General features: G+C 45.3%; 1 protein-coding gene across 2 annotated transcripts in view; it reads left to right on the forward strand.

Annotated features, from left to right (window-relative positions):
* The window catches only part of PSME3 (proteasome activator subunit 3), a 28,867-nt gene extending 17,515 nt beyond the window's left edge, over positions 1-11,352 (forward strand). For both annotated transcript variants that reach the window (XM_029573080.1, XM_029573079.1), the window contains exons 9-11: positions 3,788-3,842; positions 5,110-5,196; positions 7,671-11,352. In XM_029573080.1, coding sequence (XP_029428940.1) covers positions 3,788-3,842; positions 5,110-5,196; positions 7,671-7,751 — 223 coding nt within the window. In that variant the 3' untranslated portion in view covers positions 7,752-11,352. The remainder of the gene's footprint in view (positions 1-3,787; positions 3,843-5,109; positions 5,197-7,670) is intronic.
* The last annotated feature ends 11,397 nt before the right edge of the window (positions 11,353-22,749 follow it).

Genomic DNA, 22,749 nt, shown 5'->3' on the forward strand with positions numbered 1-22,749 from the left:
TTCCTGAAAAGGAGGGAACATTCCGCCCAATTTTGGACTTGAAGAGAGTAAACGTGGCTCTCAAGGTTCCTTGTTTTCAGAAGGAGGCCCTGTGCTCTGTAATTGTGGCAGTGCGCAAGGGGGAGTTCTTAGCTTCCCTGGATTTAACCAAGGTATACTTGCACATAGGAATCCGGCCTGATCATCATAGATATTTAAGATTCATGGTCTAGGGAATGCATTTTCAATTTTGTGCCCTTTCGTTTGGTCTGGCAATGGCTCCTAGGACTTTCACCAAGGTGATGGTCATGGTGGCAGCAGCCCTCCAGAGGGAGGGTGTCCTGGTTCACCCATATCTGGACGACTGGTTGATTAGGGTGAAGTCAGGTCCTTTGCAGGCAGGTAGTGGACTTGGTACTCCAGTGCTTGAAATCCCTGGGGTGGATAGTCTGTCCAAGAGTCATTTTTACCCTACTTAGATCTTGGAGTTTCTGGGGGGCACGTTTCTATACCAGGGTGGGGAAGGTTTTTCTCACTGATGAGCGCATTACAAAATTGCAGGCACAAGTTCGCGGATTGTTCGAGAAGCATGTTCCCAGGGTGTGGGATTACTTGCAGGTTCTCTGTTCCATGGTGTCCACTTTGGAGCTGGTTCCTTGGGAGTTTGCCCATATGAAGCCTCTGCAGTCAGTGTTGCTTTCCTGTTGAGACTCGTTATCAGAACAGTTTCAACTTTCGCTACCTCTTACGGAGTTAGCCAGGTCCAGTATCTCGTGGTGGTTCGGTCAGGACTACTTGAGGTGAGGAGTGGACTTGGAGGTTCCAGACTGGATGATTGTTACCACCGATGCCAATCTCTCTGGGTGGGGAGTGATATGCCAGGACCAGTCTGTAGAGGGACAGCGGTCAGCGGAGGAAGCGTTGTGGTCCATCAGTCGCTTAGAGACAAGAGTGGTGCAATTGGTGCAGTGGGCATTTCTACCTCTGTTGCAGGGGAAGCCAGTAAGGATCTTGTCCGCTGCAGGGAGGCCGCCCCCGGCGCCCCTTCCCTTTTCCGTCCTCAGCTGCGCTGTGGTCCTCCCGCCGCGGGGCGGGAGGGCATGAGTGCACCCCCCTAGCCCGTCCGGTGGGGCTCGGCACCCGGCCCATGTCTGGTAGGCGCGGCTACCTGGTTGATCCTGCCAGTAGCATATGCTTGTCTCAAAGATTAAGCCATGCATGTGTAAGTACGCATGGCCGGTACAGTGAAACTGTGAATGGCTCATTAAATCAATTATGGTTCCTTTGATCGCTTCATCTGTTACTTGGATAACTGTGGTAATTCTAGAGCTAATACATGCCGATGAGCGCTGACCTCCCGGGATGCGTGCATTTATCAGACCAAAACCAATCCGGGCTCGCCCGGCCGCTTTGGTGACTTGATAACCTCGGGCCGATCGCAGGTCCCGGTGACGATAAATTCGGATGTCTGTCCTATCAACTTTCGATGGTACTTTCTGTGCCTACCATGGTGACCACGGGTAACGGGGAATCAGGGTTCGATTCCGGAGAGGGAGCCTGAGAAACGGCTACCACATCCAAGGAAGGCAGCAGGCGCGCAAATTACCCACGCCCGACTCGGGGAGGTAGTGACGAAAAATAACAATACAGGACTCTTTCAGGTGGCACCAAGAGTGTCGGGCAGTGACTCAGGAAGCCCAGGAATTAATCCATTGGACAGAGCAGCATCTGGTGCTGTTAGCGGCCTCTCACATCACCAGCAGGGCAATGTACAAGCAGATTTTCTCAGTCGGCAATAGCTGTATTCTGGAGAGTGGGAGTTGTCGGAGGAAGCAATGTGCCTTATCAGTTGCAGATAGGGCAGGCCACGTATGGATCTAATGGCAACTTACCGAAATGCCAAGGCCCCGCGTTTCTTCAATCAAAGAAAGGAACGAGGAGCAGAAGGGGGTCAGTGCCTTAGTTCTGCCTTGGCCGAGGGGCATTCTTCTGTACGTGTTCCTGCCAAGGCCACTGGTGGGCAAAATCTTAGGACATATAGAAATCAGAAATCCACCCGGGAGAAGTGATTCTAGTAACTCCGGAGTGGCCAAGGCAGCCTTGATTTGTGGATCTGATCAACTAGCAGTGGGCGGTCCATTGAGGCTCGCTCATCTGCCAAAGCTGCATCAAGACCCCAGATTTTCCGATCAGGTGGCTCACGTCTGTCTCAGGGCTTGGCTTTTGAGAGGAAACCCTTAAGGGAGAAAGGATATCATTTATTTATTTATTTATTTTAAGTTTTTTTATACCGATTTTCCTGCATAAAATGCATATCAAACCGGTTTACAATGAAACAGAATGAGCAGGAAGTAAAATTCCTTAGTCTAATACATTTAAACATCAATAATGAAATAATTTTAAACAAAGCAAAAAAAAAAAAAAAGCATTTCTACTGAATTGCAAGCTAGAAGAACTTCTACCTCCTTGGTGTATGTGAGGGTCTGGAGAGTTTTTGAGACTTGGTGTGCGGAGCAGGGGATTGATCCTACTCGGGCATCCATAGCAAATATTCTGTCCTTGCAGAGAGGGTTGGTGAAAGGTTTGGCCTTTAACTCCCTCAGAGTTCAGGTGGCAGCCTTGGGCTGTCTTCAAGGCAAGATGCAGGGGGTTGCCCTAGCTGTACATCCGGATGTGGTATGTTTTCTCTGGGGCGCAAAGCATTTGTGTCCTCCGGTTTGGAAATTGTATCCATCTTGGAACCTTAACTTGGTCCTTAGGGGTATGTGTGTGCTGCCGTTCAAGCCTCCTAGAAGGGCTGCTATGAAAGATCTCACTTTGAAGGTGGTTTTCTTGGTGGCCATTTGCTCTGCGAGGCAGATCTTGAAACTTCAGGCCTTGTCCTGTAGAGACCTGTTTTTACGTATTCGGGAATTTCCTTGGGGATGGTTCCTTCCTTCCTCCCGAAGGTGGTGTCATCACGTCATTTAAGCCAATCCATCGAGCTCCTAGCCTTTCCAAGTTTGGACGGTTCAGTGCCTCGCACAAGAAAGTTGCGACTTTTGGATGTAAAGTGGGTGTTGTTGCGCTATCAGGTTGTCTGATCAACTATTTGTACTATGGCGTGGAGCAAAGAAGGGTTACAAGGTATCGAAATCTACGATTGTACGTTGGTTGAAGGAAGCTATAGGTATGACATACATCTGTCAGGATCGTCCTATTCCAGAGGGGCTAAAGGCTCACTCTATGCATTCTCAGGCTGCCTCTTGGGCCGAATGTCAACAAGTATCGCCACAAGAGATTTGTCAGGCGCCTTCTTGGAAGTCCTTGCACACATTCACCAGGCATAATTGCTTGGATGTTCAGCCCTCAGAGGCCATGAGCTTTGACGAAAATGTGCTATCCTGTTTAAGGAAGCTTGGGTATATCACAGGAGTCTGGACTGATCTGGGTACGTACAGGGAAAGGAAAATTGGTTCTTACTTGCCAATTTTCATTCCTGTAGTACCACAGATCAGTCCAGAGTCCAGCCCAGTTAAGATTGGGAGTTTTGGAGAGCCCGCTTGATAGGTTATTGTTGTTAATGTACGGTTGTTAGTTTGTATCTTGTCTTGGGTAGTTCTCAATACTGAGGAACTGCAGGTGGCACTTCGGGTTATGTGGCAGTGTCAGCAAAACATTTTCTGTCTTTATCTGCTGGAAAGGAGGCAAAACCCAGGAGTTTGAACTGATCTGTGGTAGTACAAGAATGAAAATTAGCACGTAAGAACCAATTTTCCTTTAACTGTGCATTAAATAGTTTCCTGCTTCCTCTTGTTCTGCTTTTCAGATATTACATCACCAGAGCTAAATTGGTATCCAAAATAGCCAAGTATCCTCATGTGGTGAGTAAGGGTACTCGTTTTAAAATGTGTGTTTACAAATCTATAATCAGACCAGGGTCATCGAGCTCCTGCTGCAAAAGGGTCTGGGTTTCCCTAAAAATGTATAAGCCTAATCCAGACCACACTGTAAGCGTGTGGATTATCAGAGTGAATGTCCCAGTTTGTGGCCCTTGAGGCTTGGGGGAACTTGACCCCCCTGAAGTGGAATGTACAAGTAACTGATGGCACACGATAGGAGGTACATTGAAGGTTTTTGGCAGCACATTACGTTACACTTTCACCACAGTGATTGATCCGTGTTATCTCAGATGAAATTGTATGCTATATAAGACAATGGGATCTCACTGCATACAAGGTAATTGCTGCTCCCAGGTATTCAGGGGACTTACTGGACAGCTAATGTAATGTCAAAAATGGTGACTCGATGGTAACCTTGTTTTTTAATTGTATTTTTGCCCCAGCAGTTTCCATCTCGGTCAGAACCAGTCTGAAATGAGCTATAGTGCCATGAGTGTTAATTCAAGCCACTTCCCAGAATATTTCTCCTATTATTATAACCTTCCCTGGTCCAGCCATTGTGGTGACTGTCTTCAAACTGTTGCCAAGGCATCCTCTAGAACCCAGTACACCTGCACCCTAACTTCAACCGCTAGGTGTTACTGTCGAGCAATGGTTGGGATTCTCCCCTCCCCCCAGGGCTGTGAAACAGTAATGTTCACACATGAAAGCATATGAATTGCTGTAAGTTCTTTTGAAATATCCCAAGGGTATAACTTTCTTCTAAAATCACCAGCACCAGGTCACGTGAAACTTCTCAAAGCAGTGAGCAAACTAAAGCCCAGGTGCCTCAACTGGCTCATGGCAGTGAAAACCTGACACTTCTTCGGGTTGGAAGTGATAGCGTGGGTGGAACTCGCCCCTCACACACACTTCTCAAACTTCAAGAGCCCCTCCATCCTATCCTCATGGATGTTGGCCCTCCAACCCTGACCTAAGACCTCACGGTGTTCGACCTTCTTTACCTCCACCATGTACCGTAATTACACTACAGCCCTGTAGCAATAGATTCATGTAACATTAAGCTTCACTCTTTAACATGACTTTGAATGTTTAAATATTAAAAAAACAAAAAAAGCCCACTGAAGCTTTTGACAGATAAAGCTGATCCTGTGTCCCGCAGAGAAATTGCTGTTGCTCAGACCCAAGGTTTTTTTGGGTTTTTTTGTACTGTTGCTGTACTGAAATGCCGCCTCTTCTCTCTCCCCAGGAAGATTACCGTCGCACGGTGACGGAAATAGATGAAAAGGAGTACATTAGCCTGCGCTTAATTATTTCCGAGCTGAGGAATCAGTATGTAAGTGTCCCACATTCCTCCCCCAGGGCCCGTGTGCCCAGCTTGAAGGGTTTTCACAGCTAATTACTAGGCAGCTAGAAATGTGTGTGTTTATTTGGTTTTTTTTCTGCATGGGGAGGCTGAAGGGAGGGAGGAAGGGAGGTTTAAATCATCCATTGGCTATAGAGCTTCCAGGTTTCTTTTCCACGCCACCTCTTTTTTTTTTTTTTTTTTTGTAGCCACACAGGAAACGCTTTGTTCGGCGTGGCTGTGACTGGCAAGACCCTGACGACCTTTTTTAACTTAGTTCCTTACACTGGCCACAAGGTGGCAGTCGTAAACCAAACTCTAGTTTTGTAGCATGGACTGCCATGATCAGGGGTGCATTGCAGGAAAATATCAGTCCGGGGAGATTTGTTTCAAAACTGGCCCGTGGGGCACCTGAATCCCTTGTAGACTTTCCTTGCAGCGCAACCTTCAACAGACATCATGTAACCTGGAGCATAGCAGAACTGAGCCAAAAAATCTCCAAAATAAAATTTTACATTTTCCCTAAATAAGACATAGAGGACACCCTAGAGCAGGGATGAACAAACAGAGCTGTAGTCCCCCCTTCCATCCAATTGATTGGGTCCCCCCACAAGTTTGGTTACATCTCTTATATATAGATAGATGTCCTGGTATAGTGTTAGTCTCTTGTCAATCAATCAGCTCTTGAACCAGTTGCCACGTAATGAACCACACTGCCAACCAGAGTCAGGCGCCCACACATGCTTACGTGCTCAGTTACTCAAGACATGTTTTCAAATTGAGGAAACTGTATTGGCACATACGCACTGCCACACACAGACTGTCAATGGTGTAGTTCTCTCACAAAGACACACACTCTCAGACACAAAGACACACCCACACACTGACAGCAAGAAAGAGAGTGTGCATCTTTGTGTCACACATACTCACACAGTTTCTCTCTGACATACACACTCTCTGCTGTTGTGGTACTGCTCCTCATGTGCTTACACAGTGAATGACACCCCCCCCCACCCCCTGCCCTAGCATTGCCACATCACTATGTAAAGTTCTTGCTTGCTGCTAGTCCCTCTCCAACCTGCAGCAACTCCTCTGTTTCCCATTTACAACCCTTCTCAGCACTCCCACTCTTCAGGAGACCCACAGGTTCCATACCCAGGAACTTTTAATTCTAGTCACCTTGAGATGGTCATGAATTAGATGTTCTCTAGCACACGTCACACACACTCGTATGCTCACTTGCGCGCACGCACACACACAGCCTCCCTCTCTCACTAATGCCCTTGCTTGCTCTGACACACATGATGACTCATTCACTTTCCCTCACACACACGCTCACTGTTACACTTGCACTGACTCATCCGTCCAGTCACGCTCACACACATGCTCACGTTTTGCACACTCACACATGCTGCCATTCTCTCCCTTGCACACATGCTCACTGACACTTTTGCACTCTTAACGCTCACACACGCTAAGATACACACCCTCACTGCCTCATACATTGTCAGGCTCACTCATGTTTGTTTTTCCCCCCCCTCTGTCTATGAATAAGTAAAACAAGCATTTTTACTTACTTTGGTGGTCAGGGAAAATCCAGGCAGAGCCCAGGAGAGGAGGATCTTGAGTGGGCTTTTGAGGGAGGGGATGGCCATTTGGTGTGGGAAGGCCCGAAGCCTGTTAAGCACTTAAGCCCTGATATAGTTTGTTTTTCTATATATTTTTGCTGCGGCATGAGAATGAAAGGCGCCTGCCGCAGAGGAAAGTTGTGAGAGCTGAGAGGCAGGAATTCAGCCTGCGGTGAGGCAGCGGCAGGAAGTGTGCTGGCTGCCTCCCGCCGGCAAAAAAACAGAAGCGGGGCAGGCGCGAATGGAGGCGGCGGGAGTGTTTCCCGCTGCCACCGTGATGATGGGGATCGGGACAGGCGCAGCGAGTAATCCCATGGAACCAGGGCTGCTGCCGCGGGGAAAACGCAAAACGAAACGCTAAGCAGTGAGCCTCAGGGGAGGCTCCCACTCTCCGAGAAATAGGATATGCTGCTGTTAGTCACCACAACTCTGTAGGCATGTGGCCACGGCGACCAGCACCTATCACATGAGTGGGGTGACCGGCCCACCGTGGCATGCCCGAAGCCCCTATAGGCCAGTCCGCCCCTGCCCATGATATGGGCGTTGAACCTATTTCTTGAATCTTGTTGGCCTTCCATGACTCAGTGAAGGGGGGGCGTCCTTTCATATTTACACTCCAGAATTTCTTCCAACTCATAACTTACTACCTCCGACCACCAGTCCTCAGATACCATAATAGCACCAAGCTCCAGGAGCGCCTGTAACTGTATTAACAACAACAACAACAACAAAAATTATGTTGAAGTGTCTGCGGCAAGCCAACCTATTCCTGCCTTCTGCTCTCCACAAACGGTGCCTCCCTCCTTATGTGTCACTCTTCTTTCTCTCCCATGTCAGGTCACCTTACACGACATGATCCTGAAAAACATTGAGAAGATCAAGAGACCTCGGAGCAGTAACGCGGAGACTCTGTACTAAATTCCTTGTCAGTGCTTCCTTTTTTTTTTTTTTTTTTTTTTTTTTTTTTTTTTTTAAATTGTCCCTTCTTCCTGAACTGAAAATACTCTGGCTCAACAAAAGATCACCCTTGCCTTTTCGGTTTGTTACATGGCATTTTAACTGGAGAGATGGAAAGCTTGGCAGAAAATGCTGAGCAAGCCATTTTAAAGCATAACGACAACTTCCGCTTAGTTCTGTGTTTGTGTTGAGGAAAGCAACAGATTGTATTTGGACCTTGGGGAGTTCACCCTGCTCCCCCCCCCCCCCCCCCCTGCCCTCCACGCCTCCTGTCTCTTTGCGTTTCCAAAAGCTGCCTGGCAAAAGTGTTTCAAGATGCTTTGTGCTACAGCCCTGTTTTGGGGTGTTGGGGAGGAGGGGAAGGCTGGTGTCTGGCAGCTGCTTCCGGCTTGTGTGGTGAGAAGGTGGGAAGCACAGCTTGAGAAGCTTTTTCCGGCTTTGCCAGTGTTTAAAACGTCCAGTGAAGTGCATCAGTGCTGTGACCTGAGGGAAGCTTGTTGACCTCCTGCTGCAGTTACACCCACTCTGCTGGTCCCTACCCCTTTCTCTACCACCCCCCAATCCCTTTCCTTTTTTCCCCGAGCACTTCACATTAAAGGTGGACCACTGGGGATTGGGTCTCGGCAGTCTGTTACCTGGGAAACGGCATCCATTTTTAAAACTTGGCCCTCCCGCCCCCCTTAATGGTTTTTAAATGTGGTACTGCAATAGTCCGGTCTGGACTTCCCATTTTGCTGCATGAATGGGATTCCTGGAGTGAGGTTGCTGTACCAATTTCCATGCCTGCAGAAATGTTACAGGCCTCCCAGCGAAAGTGATTTAAGAGTACTGTTGTGCTGCTCCTTTAATCCTTCATAAGTTGTCAGGTGAACAAAAATGAAGGTATGTAAGAAATTAGTTGGTAGCTGGGGCATTACGCTACCTGCCATCAAATATTAAGTGCCATTTAATATTAACCAAGCTGCTTTTTAAATCTCTTCCTTTATCCAACCTTAAGCCCATTTACAAGAGCAGATTTGGGCTTAGGCGTTTCAGAGAAATACCTAGAGAGAGGATTTATGCAGGGCCCAGAGACCTAATTAGCCCCCATGGAACTGGTTATCATTTAAAAACAAAAATTGCAATTAAATCTGATCTCCATGTCCCAAAGCAGGACGGTAGAACGCTGGACCTAGTGTAATTAGCCACTGCGAAATTAAAACTGTGCTTTTGTGTCAATGTATTTCTTCTACCTGTCGGGTAGTGCTTACTTTTTTTGGGGTTTTTTTTCTGCCGTTGTCAGTTAATGCTGAGCAACTTATCTGCATATCTTCTTCACCCATCACAGGCAGTAATTATTCATGAACTGGAAGACAGACCACAGCTGCGCCCTCCTTAGTGGGTGATCTGTGCTGTAGCAAAGCCTAACAGCTTGCATAAGTTTGACCAGTAAAGGCCCCATAAGGACATAAGCTATCAGTGTCCAGCGAAGGGGAGTGGTTGCTTTCTAAAAGTCAGATGCATTCTGAAAGAAGCGGAAAAGTTCACACAAACCGACTGAAATTCATCACGGTGGCCAAAATAAATTTAAATTGCATGATTCGGATGAGTGAAAAGATGGCAACTTTTTGATATAGAAAAATAGTATTGACATACCTGCAGAGGGTTAAGATGAGAAGCAAAACTTGGATCTGGAGGTTAAAACTTGGTGGTGCATTTAAGCAGACTTGTCTCTGAAGGCCTCTGGTGATTTATAAATCATTTTGTCAAAATAAGACTCTTGGATTGTCTGCTTGATAATGTCCAGGTCATAGGTGCTCAGTTTACTGGTTAAAATTAAAACAAAAAAACCATTTGATTAAGTGCACAAGCAACGCAGCTTACAAAAGTTCAGTCTGTGTTGTTGCTGATGCTGTGAGAGCTATGGTCCACCCCAAGGTGCTTAGCAAGGGGCTCTCGCCAGGACTCTTCTTTTCATAAAAGAATTTAAACAGGTTTCCCCACCTCAGCACATCACTGCATGAAATGCCACGTTGGCCCAGGAGACTGAAACTTGTATGCTATTCCTCGAGCACCGCATAAGAGCTAAATGTTGTTGGGGATATTAGCACGTGCAATTATTATTAATGCTGTGATGCACTACTGCAAGGGGTTTCATATTTACCCAGTGACCCTTCCCTAGTGCTGCTGGAAAGGCTAGGGGCTAGTGCTCCATCCTGGTGTTCAGACAGTTGGGGGTTTTTTTTTTTGTTTTATACATTTTATGGCCTGTGTTCCTCTTCTGGTTTATTTTCTGGGGTGTCAATGTAGGGGGTGGGGAGGGAGATGAGTTACTGGCGAACACATCCAGATGTGGCAGCAGCTGTCTTTCTGGGGATGCTTTCTTGTCACATAGCATCAACATCTGGAAAAAGAATTCTGATTTTAAATGGGGCTTTAAATCCCTTCGTTCTGTGTTTTTAGGGAGTCTGTGTAGAACATTTCATGAGGCAGTTACAATTTCAAAGACCTTACCTTTTGTATTAAGAGAATAGGCAGCAGCTGGTGGGCTGGCTGCGGGAAATAGGTATAACCCCCCCCACACACACACACACTCTCACACACACGGGACCTGCAACATGGTTGAAGCAGGGTGAAAGCAGGAAATGTACCAGTTAACAGCACTTTAAACCAGTTTCAGAAGGCAATATAGAGTATATGTTTGCTAGAAGAATGGCACCGGTAGCTATTGCTGGGTTTTTCTCCCTCTTGTTTCTGCAGGGCAGACGTGAATCTGGCCTGCCTGCAATCCGGCATGTTAACTTGGGTCTGCTTGTACTACCACAGAAATATCATAATGAAAAAAAATGTGTAATATCCTATTTACAGCAGAGATGGGAGCAAAGCTGTCAGTACAGCAATATACAGTACAGAGGCAAAGTGCTGTAATTTTGTTTGGGGGTGTGGGAAGTGTGTCGGCTGCAGGCAAAACAGGAAGAAATTCCACCAGTATCCAAAAATGTATATTTTTAAGCCATTTTGTAGCTGGTAGATGTGCCAGATCTCACCTTTGAAATCGGCTATAATCCATAGTCCTATATTTTGTGATGTATTCCCCTCTCCCCCCCCCCCCCCCCAACTGTCTGATCAAATCTTTGTCCTGATTTTTCCTTTAATTTTTTGAAAAGGGAAAGCAGAAAAATAATCAGACCGATTTTGGGAACGTGATAATCTCATCCATTTCTTATTTAGTATGGGGGGATATTTCCTGCTCAACTGTTGCATACTTGCCTGGCAAATTTGACATGTATTACTTTTGGTTTTCCAGTGGCACTATGATAATTATGTTGTGGAAAAATGTGAAGGACATTTCTATCACCTTCTCATGTTGTACAAAGTTTAAAATGTAAGATTAAATGCTCAAAAACAGACCCAACATCCCAGGTTTTGGCTGGTGCTTGTCCAGCTTTAAAGTCCAGTTTGTTTGTTTTTTTATCATTATTGGTTGGTATTCATTGTTGTAGAATTGTTAATTTTTTTTTTTCTGCTAAATGAATGTGTACAATTATTTTAATGTCATTAAAAATACAAGTCCAGTCAATCATTGCTGTGCTGCTGATCTTTCTTTATCTCTTTTGCCTAATTATTGAATTACTCATATTGACCCCTAACACCAGGCCCTCTCCTCCCCCCCCCCTGTCCGCCCCAGCACCACCACCAAAAACAGATGAATGCAAATCTGAGCTCAAGGTGAGTTACATTTCAGCTACAGAAGATATTTCCCTGCCCCGAGGGCTTACAGTTAAGAGCCTAACTCAAACCTATCCACAGTACAGCGTTAGCACACACAAGTGGACACACAGAGATTAATTCTGGTACTTTATAAACTATGATGTGGGAAGCCGCACAGTTTATAAAATACTGCATGTTTCTGCTCTGAAAGTTTATGTATACATTTCAGTATGTGCAAATATTTCTAATGCAAGAAAAGTTATACTTTTGCTACCTATTTTATAAACATATGGGTGTATGTTTTAGGTGTGTGTGTAAAAAAAAAAAAAAAAAATGTATCCATGCTGGACCAGTCCAGACAAGTGGGTTACCATCCCCCATACTTAACAGATGGAGACAGAATAAATCTCAAAGCTGACTTCACTTCCCCTGAAGGGTTCTGCTGCTGCCTTCAGCTCAGTATTTCTCCGTCTCCAGCATATGTGTGCTGTAGTCCCCTCCTGCCAAGGCTTTAGGCCAAGTTCTCTGTGGAGCATTGGCCGAGTGTTGGGGGCACCTGGGCAGTGGGGCTAGTTCTGTCTTCCCCCTTGGGAACGGACTCGCTTGGGGGTCTGAGTTCCAGCACCGATGGCTCAAGTACTGGGTGGTCCTGGGTGACTTTTGTTCCCTTGGTGAATCTGGCAGCAGGAGCTACTGACGGCGCACTCGCCCTCTGTTCTTGGAGAACAAGAGGGAGGTAGTAAATTTTATTAAAATGAAAAAAACAAAAGGCTTGAGGCACTGCCTTTTCCCTGGACTGCATCCCTGTGGTACTGTGATGGATTTGTTCAGGGAGTCTGAGGAGATCACTCTCCCCTCTCCCTCCCTCTGCTTGCTTTCAGTATTGTATAGCTGAGGGAAGATGGAAGTGCTGGAGCTAAATCAAGGGGCCCAGCAATTGACTCGGTACATTCTGCCTGGCTTCTGAGTAGGCAGGCAGGTGTAATCCCTCGGGGTCAAGAGCGGGGTGGCTCTTTACGGTGAAAGTCAGTGAGGTGGTGTACATGGAACAGGGCCTGGTCAGCATTCCTGTTTTGCCAGGCTCAATGGTCGTTTTACTGCAGTTTCACATCAAGTAAGTCAAGCATGCCAAGCTTCTACCCCCCCCCCCCCCCCATTCTTTCTGATAGTTTAAAACAGGGAAGATCCGGGGTGGGGGGGCTACGTATTTTCCCTCTGGCATGGAAGAGCCTGCGCAGCTCCAGTTCTCTGCAGAGATTATTTCAGCAGGCAACTCTGCTGCCCTGTCTGAGAGCTGAGCCATTAGAAATAACAGCTCTCTTTCCCTCTACCCAAATGAAGCTTCCTAGGGTGTCTTTTAAGGCCAAATTAGGCTGTAACTTATTTAAAAAAAAAAAAAAAAATCCCAGAGTGATCCTGCTTGGGTGCCTTTGGATTTCCCTTCCAGTCCTTATCCATGTCCCCTCATGGAAAAACTTTAGGTTATCCCTAGCAACATTTGGGGTGCTAGAGCACTCCACTGGCTGAGCCAGTGGCAGGGATGCGGTTAGATAAGAGGTGGAGGAGGTAGCCGATCCAGTGGACAGGGGCCGGTTCCCTCCACAAAGGGTAATGCTTGGCAGGGAGGCTGTTCAGGAGGAGCTAGTGACCCTTAATTCTGGGACATGATCCTCTGCAGCTCTTGGCTGAGCATGAGCAGAAGTAATCTGAAGGGAATCCCATATTCCTGGGTGCTCTTAGGCCCCCCCCCTCCCCCCAAGAGCTTCCCGCTATATCTGACTTGTTGGACAGGGGCTCTCCTCAGGATTAGACACCTGATTCCAGCCTTAAAATGGCCCAAAACATTGAGGGATCCATAATCCCTTCCCAGGAAAGAGAAGGATATGGTGTTGGATTACCGTCATCTTTTAAGCCCACATTAGATGGATGGAAGCCCAACATTCAGGGCCTCCCCCCCCCCCCCCCCCCCCCCCCCCCCCCCCATGACAGAAAGACTGCATCTCTGTTTAAACAATCTCTTCTTTCTATAATCTCTCTCCCCAGACAGCTATGTGCAATGGCTTTGTGATTCAAGTCCTCCTGCATTGGATCCATCATTCCTTGGAGGAGGCCATGGTGACCTCCCCCACAGGTATCTTGTGTGCTGAGGGGGAGGTCTCCAAACCTGCAGCTCCTGGATGGGTTCGTGGGTCTGGCAGTAAAGATAACCCTATCCAAATAAAGAGAGCTCCTTGGGCATTGGCATCAGCAACCCCCCGGACCTGGAGGCCAGCCGAGAGCCGTGCTTATGCAGCTCATCATAATCCAGACAAGCAAAAACTTAACGAGGCCTGCCCAGGATAAAAGAGAGGTCTTGTATAAATGTTTTGGGTTTTTTTTAAGACTTCTTGGCTGCCTTACAAAAGAAGTGATAAGGCTTTATTCCCATCAAAAGATCGCCGTGTTAGCATAGGCCAAAATATGCTCTTTTAAGAACCCGGCAAAGATAAAAGTACTAGATGAGGTGCAGCAGAGATTTTTCATGATCTGCCGAAGCAAAGCGTTTTGTGGACCTACTGATGAATGCGCCCTCAGCACGCACTGGTGGTGCGTGCTGGTAGTGTTGGGAATAGTGAGGAAAATGCTTTAAACGTCTCCCAGATAGAGTCGTACCAGTGACAATGGAGTCTCCTGGCAAGAGGCTCGGCCATCGTCTTAGATGTGTCCTTTTATGAAATTCGGTGGCCTTCCCTTGTGTTTTTGGCTTTAATTTCAGTAATTATGTGTTGGATCTGTGGGTTTTACTAACTGCAGTTGGAAGGGTGGAGTATGGGAGAGGGAGAGGTGGTAAAATTGGCTGGCTTGTTTCACCTTTTCCTTCTTTTATTCCCCTAGTTGGTGCAAAATGGAGGCCATGCGTTTGCTGGCTGTGTTGGGGTGTCGAAGCAGTATGCTTAAAGTGGCAGAGAGGGGCGCAAGTCCCACGAACGTGCTGACATGGATGCCGAGGCCCGCGTGCTGTGACAGGTGTGGCCCCAGCCAGACACAACTGCAGGTCAATGCAGAGTGCCCTGTTTCCTATGTGACGAGTTGCAAGGGACTTAACTTGTTTGAGGCCTATCTTCCGGGCTGGGCAACTCTCCCACTGCTGAAGCTTGAGCCCTGGTTTATTATAAGAGGAAGCTCACTTCTGGGTTCGACTTACAATTGGAATTTCAGTTGGGGGCAGCTTCCAGATGGGGCGGACACGAGGAGAGTTTGTGAACGACAAGGCACAGTTTAGGTCCTGAGGGCTCTGCTGCCTGGGTGGTATGCCTATAGTTGTTGCTGGGGTGCAGTGGGGAGGTGGAGGGCCCGAGTGGGGGATGTTTGATAACTGAAGGATACCCTGCTTAAATCCTCCATACTTCAGTCTGTGTGTGAGAGGGAGAGAACGTGTGTGTAATTGAGAGAGACTGGTCAGAGAGGTGACGTTTGTGTGTGAAAGAGAGAAAGAGAGAGACTAGTCAGGGAGATGATTGATGTGCAAAGGACAGAAACTGGTCCTGAGGGTGTGACTGGTGAGTGGGTATGTGTGTGTGTGAGACAGAGACTGGTTGAGGTCCCTAAGGAAGAGGACTGTGAGGAGAGCTTCAGCAGTTACTGCTGCTTCTGATGTGGCCTCTAAGGGAAAGGAGTAGGAGAACTGCTGGAGAGGGTAAGTAAAGGTGGCTTTTTAAGTTCAATTTTCTTGATTGACTGCCATTTTAATTATTGGGAATTATGTGATGTGTCTGCTGTTTTGAATATTTTATTGGTGTTTGGAGAATTTTTAAGAGTTTTTAATTATTTTAAATTGTTAGATGTTGTCCTGTTCAACTGTTTTGAAACATTTAATCATATATTTTTACAACTATAAAACTATGTGGGGATCTATAGCAGCTTGGCTTTTTCTGCTTCCCTAATTGGAGGTGTATTACTGTTTAGGGCCTGGTTTAATATTGGTAGGGTTGCCTTTTTATAGGTAGGGTTCTTCCATTTGAGTGCGGATTAGTGGGCTATGTTAGGTGCTATATTTCTCTTTCCATTTCTCCAGAGTGGCTTTTTTGGGTTTCCATTCCAGTTTCTGTCTCCATATTTGTAATTTGTGGTTTTTCTGTACTTGATGAAGGTCGATCTTGTGTGTGTGACCTGGTGAGATATTTAATTAGCATGTAGGCTAGTAAAATACCTCACCTTATTTGTTGTGCTTTCTCAATAGGACATCCACTGGTGGTGAACTGCTGTCTTTTTATAAGTAGGGCTATTGTGCCTGGTAGTAGAGGGAGATTGTGCTGCTGTTATTGAGATAACATCAGAATATCTTTTTTGTATGGTGAGCGTTAAGGGGAATGTTCTAGTTCTGCTTTATACTCATTACTGAGAGTCGAGGTGGGGGTGGGGTTAGCTTTGTGACTGTCATGTGTTCAGTGTGTCACGCATGTGACTGTCATGTGTTCAGTGTGTCACGCATGTGTGTCCCGACCGAAAAAAAGATTGAGAACCACTGCTCTATCACTTCGCCCTGAACCCCAACCAGTTCACCCCAACCTCCTATCCCAAAACTGCAGGCAACAGACAAGTGTGATTTCACTTGCGCAAGTTAATTAGCAGATGTAAGAGTGCACGAAGAAGTTCAGTAATGGATGCATGCGCACCTCTTATGTAAAAGCACCTACCGCACATACTCAGAGCTCCGCCCCCAAATGCCCCAGCCCATCTCTCTTTTTTCCCCTGGTATAATGTATGTGCACACTCTTGGCATTTATAAAATAGCATATATATGTGAGTACACGCTATTTACGTGTGTACATGGTATTTTTACAAGTAAAACCCCTTTAAAATGTAAATTTTTATACCTGAGGCAGTGGAGAGTTTAAGTGACTTACCCAAGGTCACAAGCAGCATTGGTAGGCAAACCGGGATTTGAACCCTGGCTTCCAGGTCACTGCTCTAACCACTAGACTACTCCTTTGAAAACTTAGACTTACTGGATGAATAGATGCATGGAACAGGCGTCCCAGTGGAGGCAAAAACAGTAGCGTAATTTATAAGCCCTGAGGATCTCTAGCTGCAATAAAGTGAAGGGAAAGCCAGAGATGAACTGGAATCTATGGCACTGCACCAGAAAGCGGACTAAGTGCACCTTATGGTCCTTACCCTGACGTCCTATTCTCTTTTCTAAACTCCAGGGCCAGGGCGGGAACGACCACTGCCTTGCATGCTCTTCTATGTAGGGTTCTTGGTAAGCCTGACTTCTGTTTCCAATTCCTCAAGTTTGAATGTGGTACCAAAATGCTGTAAGAAACTGAAGATATGGCAGCCACTAATTATTAAACTGTCCGTGCCAATATAAAGTCTTTGAAGCAAAAAACACAGCCATATTAAGTTCCTATTTTTAATGAACATGGTCCATTCTGCTTAAAATAATTCTTAGGGCTTCTTGCGTCCTCTAGGTTATGACCTTGTAAAAAGAATAATAAATAGATCACCTGTTTTATAACAATGGAGATATGGAACAGTTGCTTTGTAATATCACCAGGTCTCTTTGAAGTAATTACTTTTATTATTGAATGTGTGTTGCTTCCTGTCCCACTTTACATTTTTTTCTGGATAAGGACTTTTTTTTTTTTTTAATTGTGAACCAACAGACTGAAGAGGACTTACTTTCTAAGTACAAGTAACCCTCTCTGAATTAGTCTTTAAACAAAAACTTTTGTCAACCTCCACCTATGGAAAGGCCAGCATAAATAAATCCACATCTCACTCAGCTTTGTGATCTAGGATGAGCATAGGTAACACGCCAAGACAACTAAAGGATTTCCCAGGGATGGGGAATAGAGGCTGTAAATTAAAAAAAACAAAATATTACTATTACAAGCAATGTAAGTAAAAGATACGCCTGCACAGTTACATAACTGGCTTAGATTCCTGCTGTATAGGCAGAGCCCCCTGATTTTCTGCCGCAGATATTTCAAGGTTCTGCAGCAATTATGAGGCAAATTTGCATTAAGATCACACCTTTGACCACGCAAAAAAAAGTCATTTTTTTTACTGAAAAGCATTCACATTGTTTTAAAACAATATTTAAACTATATGCAAATAAAAATGTACCAAGTACAAAAATCAACAATTTATCAAGACATATATAACAAACTTTCAAGAGTGAAATGTCACTTTTTTATTTTGAATTGAACATCCATCCGTTTTATGTTTTCTTGAGGAAAAAGTCCTTGATGTCTTTCCAAGTATATGGTGATCTGTATGCTATAATGCAGTGTTTCTCAGCTCCCTGCTGTTAATCATGTATATGTGCACATAGCTACCGCTGTTGAGGGCATTATACTATATCGCCCTCAGCATCAGCAGATATGTGCACATCTGTAGGATACATGGTAAGAGATGCAAAAAAGGGGTTGAATTAGCACATGTTTGAAACCCGGTCAGTAATAGTGTCAGTCCTCAAGGCTTTCTTTGAATTCGGGTGAATGCCCTCTCTGCTAGCTGTGAAACACGAGCAGTTGCAGACTTCCAAAACCACAATCCAGGCCATGTGTGCATGTGCAAGAACTTTTTTGTCCAATGATGAAATTCTTCTAAAGGGATGTTTTCCAGGAATTATATCGAAATCGTCTTTGGTTTGGTAAGGATTTAAGAGATCTTTGAGGGAGCAAACGTTCTGATTGCTTTCTCTATCCACTCCAACCTCACACCCACCCTCTTGTTTGCTTCAGGACTGGAGGAACTGGGGTAGGGGGAACACTAGAAGGAAAGGGTTTCCTGCAGGCTGAGTGTGAGGGGCTGGAGCCAGAAGCAGAGGCTGAAGGCAGGCAATTATCCTGCAATTATCTTCAAAATATTGAATTAAGAGGTGTGAAAACTTTCAGAAAGGTGGGTTCTGTGCAAGGTTGCCAAATATGAGACTTTTCCCACTGCTGCACGAACGTGGGAGGTTAGGAGCACTGTCTATAGGAAACAGAAACCCATGGCATTACAGTAAAGAGTTCATTAACAGTGGAAAAGATGTAAAAATTAGGGATGGGTATTTAGGAGAAACGAAATAGGAAATTTTGTCTCATTTCCTATTTCATTTTGTTCTCAAAATGAAATGATTAAAAATCTGACCTGGGCCTTGCCTAGGGAATAGGGCCTGGGCCTATGTCTGAGCTTGACGCTGGGGCCTGGGCCTAAGCCTGAGGCTGGGGCTTCGCCTAGGCGTAGGCTGTGGCCCAATGCAAGAGCTGCAGCCTAGGCCCAAGCGTGACGCAGGAGCCTCAGCCAAGACCCCAAAAATTGCCCCCACTTACCAGCTTCGGAGGGAATCCAACATCACGGCCCAGGCACAGGCCTGAAGCTGAGGCCCTGCCCAGGCCTATTCTGTTCTGTCTTGTTCTTGAAAATGACGGCATCCATTGGGGATGTGCCAGAGTTAATTAACATACATCAAAATGGCGACCTGCACTGAAGAGGGAGGTGCGGCAGTTAATTATCTCTAGCGCATCCCCAGCAGCCATTGTCATCTTAAAGAAGAAAACAGAAGAGGACGATGTACCTCTATATCTTTTTTTACATTTTTTTTCTTTTTTATCATTTTTGTCATGTTATCACACACTGAAACTATTTAGTGAGCACTAAAAGGACAAATGAAATGACATTTCAGAGTGATTTTTGTCATTTTAAATGGGAAATGACACACAACAAAATGCCATTTCTTTCCGTCGCTTTAAACACGACAGCCTATCCCTATTGTTTGTTAGAACCTCACCAAATTTATGAATTCTGCATGGGGTAAGATAGGCCCTATGAATCATTTTGAATGATATCAACCCAGAATTGCTGTCTCTGATGTGACTTCTCTAGGCCAGCCTCATTCATGCAGGGACCGGAGGCATTGAAATACAATTGAAGGCAGTCTGACTGAACTGCATCAAAGCTACTTCAAATAAATTCTCCAGGAAGCAGTTGGACCAAGAAAGTCAGCAGGAAAATACCGCAGCAGGAGCAGGAAAGCAATTGACACACAGGGTATTTATTTACCTTTCTTAAACCTGGATGGACTCCGTTTAATGGAGCTGTATCTGCCGCGGCGGGAAAAAGGACCCTTAGGAAGTGTGTAATCTTAACCACATCAGGAAGCAGAAAGGGAGAATCATCTTCGCCCAAGGACAGGTTTACACAGAGGCTGAATAGAAAGGGAGCCCCACAGTGGGGAAGTGAGACTAGATGAGGCCTGTAAATAAAGGGGGTGATGCAGAACCAGCCTCCAGAAGAGCACATGGGATTCACAGCGGGGGACTGGGTTGCAATAAATATCAGTGGTTCCCACAACTTGTCATGGTGACCCCCACAATGAAAACACATGAAATCCATTTGCCTGGATTTCAGCCTAGAGGATAATGCCCAATTCATGTTCACATTATCCACTTTACTGCATATTATTATACAGAGTTTACATTTATAAGTAGGCACAGCTCAAAAGAAGGCCCAAGATGCTCTCATTAATTTGTGATTAACAGTTATGACACAACTTAATTTGTAAAGGTAATTGGTTCCAGTTACTTTGATTTTTGTTTCTTTCTGACCCAGGAGTCTCCTACTGCTGGTCTGGGCTTTCAGCTCCATCCGAACCAGGACAGAGATCCAATGCCATGAGCCCCTACGGCTCACATAGCCAGGTCTGTCTAGCAGGCGATGCATTCCTCACGGTGCCAAGAAATTGTCTGGAAAGGCCAGGGGGATCTAGGCAGCCTTGACGTTTGGGTAACAACTGTGTTGTTGGTGGTGGTAGCTGTTGGCAAGGGCCCAAGACTGAGACAAAGTAGATCCAGCCAGTGCCAGGTGCCCTGAAGCTCTGCCTCAGTGACATCACACAGCTTTGTCAAGGGGGCCCGTTGTGATGTTAGGACCCCTAGCTGTGTTGATTATTGTGGGACCTTGTGGTTGGAAACAGGAAGGGAGGAATTCTTAGTATAGACTCAACTATTTAAAGCTGTCTTGGGTAGGAAGTGATATCCTACAGGTGGTCACACTCTGTACCTGACAGCTGGGATGCGTGCTTACAGTATGGACAGGAATAACTGGACAGACTGCCTAGATCAGTTGGGTCTTTCTAGGCCTTCATCTACTATGTTACTACTTGCAGCTATTTTGAGATTTTTTCCTCTGCTTTAATAGCCCCCCTCTCAGTTCTCTCAGCCTGCAGTAACCGTCCTCAGGCAGGGGCCACACACCCAGGCTCTTTCTGGAAGCCTGCAGTCTAAGTCCAGACATTAAATGTTGCTCTTACCTGATTTGAATTTTAAATTTGATTACTTTCCTATCCAAATCTGCATTCAAGGTAAGTTACACTCAGCTATTGGAAGTATGTTTCTGTCCTTAGAGGGCTTCTTTGCCAGAGGATGTGGTTTCAGCAGTTAGTGTAACTGGGTTTAAAAAAGGTTTGGATAAGTTCCTAGTCCATAAACTGCTATTAATTAATAAGCAACAGTAGCTTGAGATCTATTTAATGTTTGGGTACTTGTGACTTGGATTTGCCACTGTTGGAAACAGGATACTGGCCTTGATGGACCCTTGGTCTGACCCAGTATGGCATTTCTGATGATCTTACAATCTAAATTTTGCACCTTTAGAAAAAGCTTACAAACCTGGCTCTTTAAAAAAGCTTTTCAAAAAGAGAAGGGGGGAATAGAAGCCGGGGAAGTGCAAGGTACGAACAATTGAACACCCACACACATTGCAATAATCATTATGTGTGTAGTTTTTATTTATCGTTCATCACTAAAGGATAAGTTACAATTATAAAGCTAGTTTTGTATTCAAAACCGATAGAGAAAGTTGGACATGATCTATCACATACCAATTATTATTGTTTACAAACTGTTACCGAACCATTATGGCACCCGTGTAAATTGATATATTTTAGCGTCATTATTTTTATGTGCCTTACTGTAAACTGTTGTGATGGTATCCATCTTAACCACGGTATAGAAAAGACTTAAAATAAATAAATACAAATCTGAAGCAACAGGGGGTGCAGTGACTTGCCCAAGGTTATTAGGAGCAGTGGTAGGATTTGAACCCTGGCTTCTGTGGTTCTCAGCTCACTGTGCTAACTACTAGCCCACTTCTCCTCCGGAACTCCCTCTCTTTCCCAGTCCAAGAAACAGAAGACCTGATCTGGGAATTAAAAGCTTTTCTGGTGCTTTTAATGAAGGCACTTTTAGAACAGACAAAAAAACCCCGCATCAAGAAGTACTTATTAATTCCTGGAATGGGACTATAATGGACTGATTTCTTTTTCATATTTCAAGCTACTCCGGAAGCCACACAAAAACAACCTAAATGTCAAAGGAATCAAAATACCCAGAGTATTATTCACCAGCGGAACAAATTCAAATCGGCTACTAGCAAGTCGCTTTGAGGTCTTGAAGACTAACTTTTTTTTTTTATGTGCCATTTTGGACCAAAAATAAACTCATTTTAGATGTTAGTTTTCTGGAAAAAAAAAATCAAAAGTGGTTCTGTGGTTGTATGCAAAAAAAAACTTGGAAGAAGAAATTGACCCAGCCAGCAAACCATTTGGGTTTATTGCTCAAACCCTGTTACACTGCTTAGCTGTCCTGGAAAGCAGTGTACTACTGAGCAAAGAACCAGGGTTAGCTTTTTCCAAGCAGCAGTTTGGTAATTCCTCAGCAGCCCAGCATGGCTTTAACTTGCCATTTTCTTTCCTGAACATAGACGAAAAACAAATTAGAAGCATCTTGTTTCCCAACTGGTTCAAAACTACAACTGCAACCAATGAGGCAGCTGAGCATGTTTCTGGAAGCTGACGTGCTGAAATAATAAAAAAATGCATAAAAGGGCTTTGCAGAGGAAAAGGATAGTGTTTGAAGTTACCTTTTAATTTTACACTCTCAAAGTGCTTCAGAATCCTTTGTCCAGGACAGGAATGGGGGCAGAGCTGACCGGATTTGCAAGCCAGTTCAGTTATCTAAAAGCCCCTGTCAAAAAAAATAAACAGAGGAATCCGTATTGCTTCCTTTCTTGTGTGGAAGATACTTTTCCTGCTCTGGAAAGGCTCAAAGAAGAAACTTCCCTAGTAGAACCCCCACCAAACCCCCACCATTCCCATGGCCCTCCCCTTCCCCATTCCCATTTCCTGCCAAAATGTAGTATTCTAATTTAAATAGGTTGTGCAAGCTTACGCGAGCTCCTTTGACAGCGAGGGCAGCAGACTGAGAGGTTCATAGACCACAGCAGCAAGGGACCAAAA

This window comes from Rhinatrema bivittatum, chromosome 12 (genome assembly GCF_901001135.1).
Source record: "Rhinatrema bivittatum chromosome 12, aRhiBiv1.1, whole genome shotgun sequence".
Classification (NCBI taxonomy): Eukaryota; Metazoa; Chordata; class Amphibia; order Gymnophiona; family Rhinatrematidae; genus Rhinatrema; species Rhinatrema bivittatum.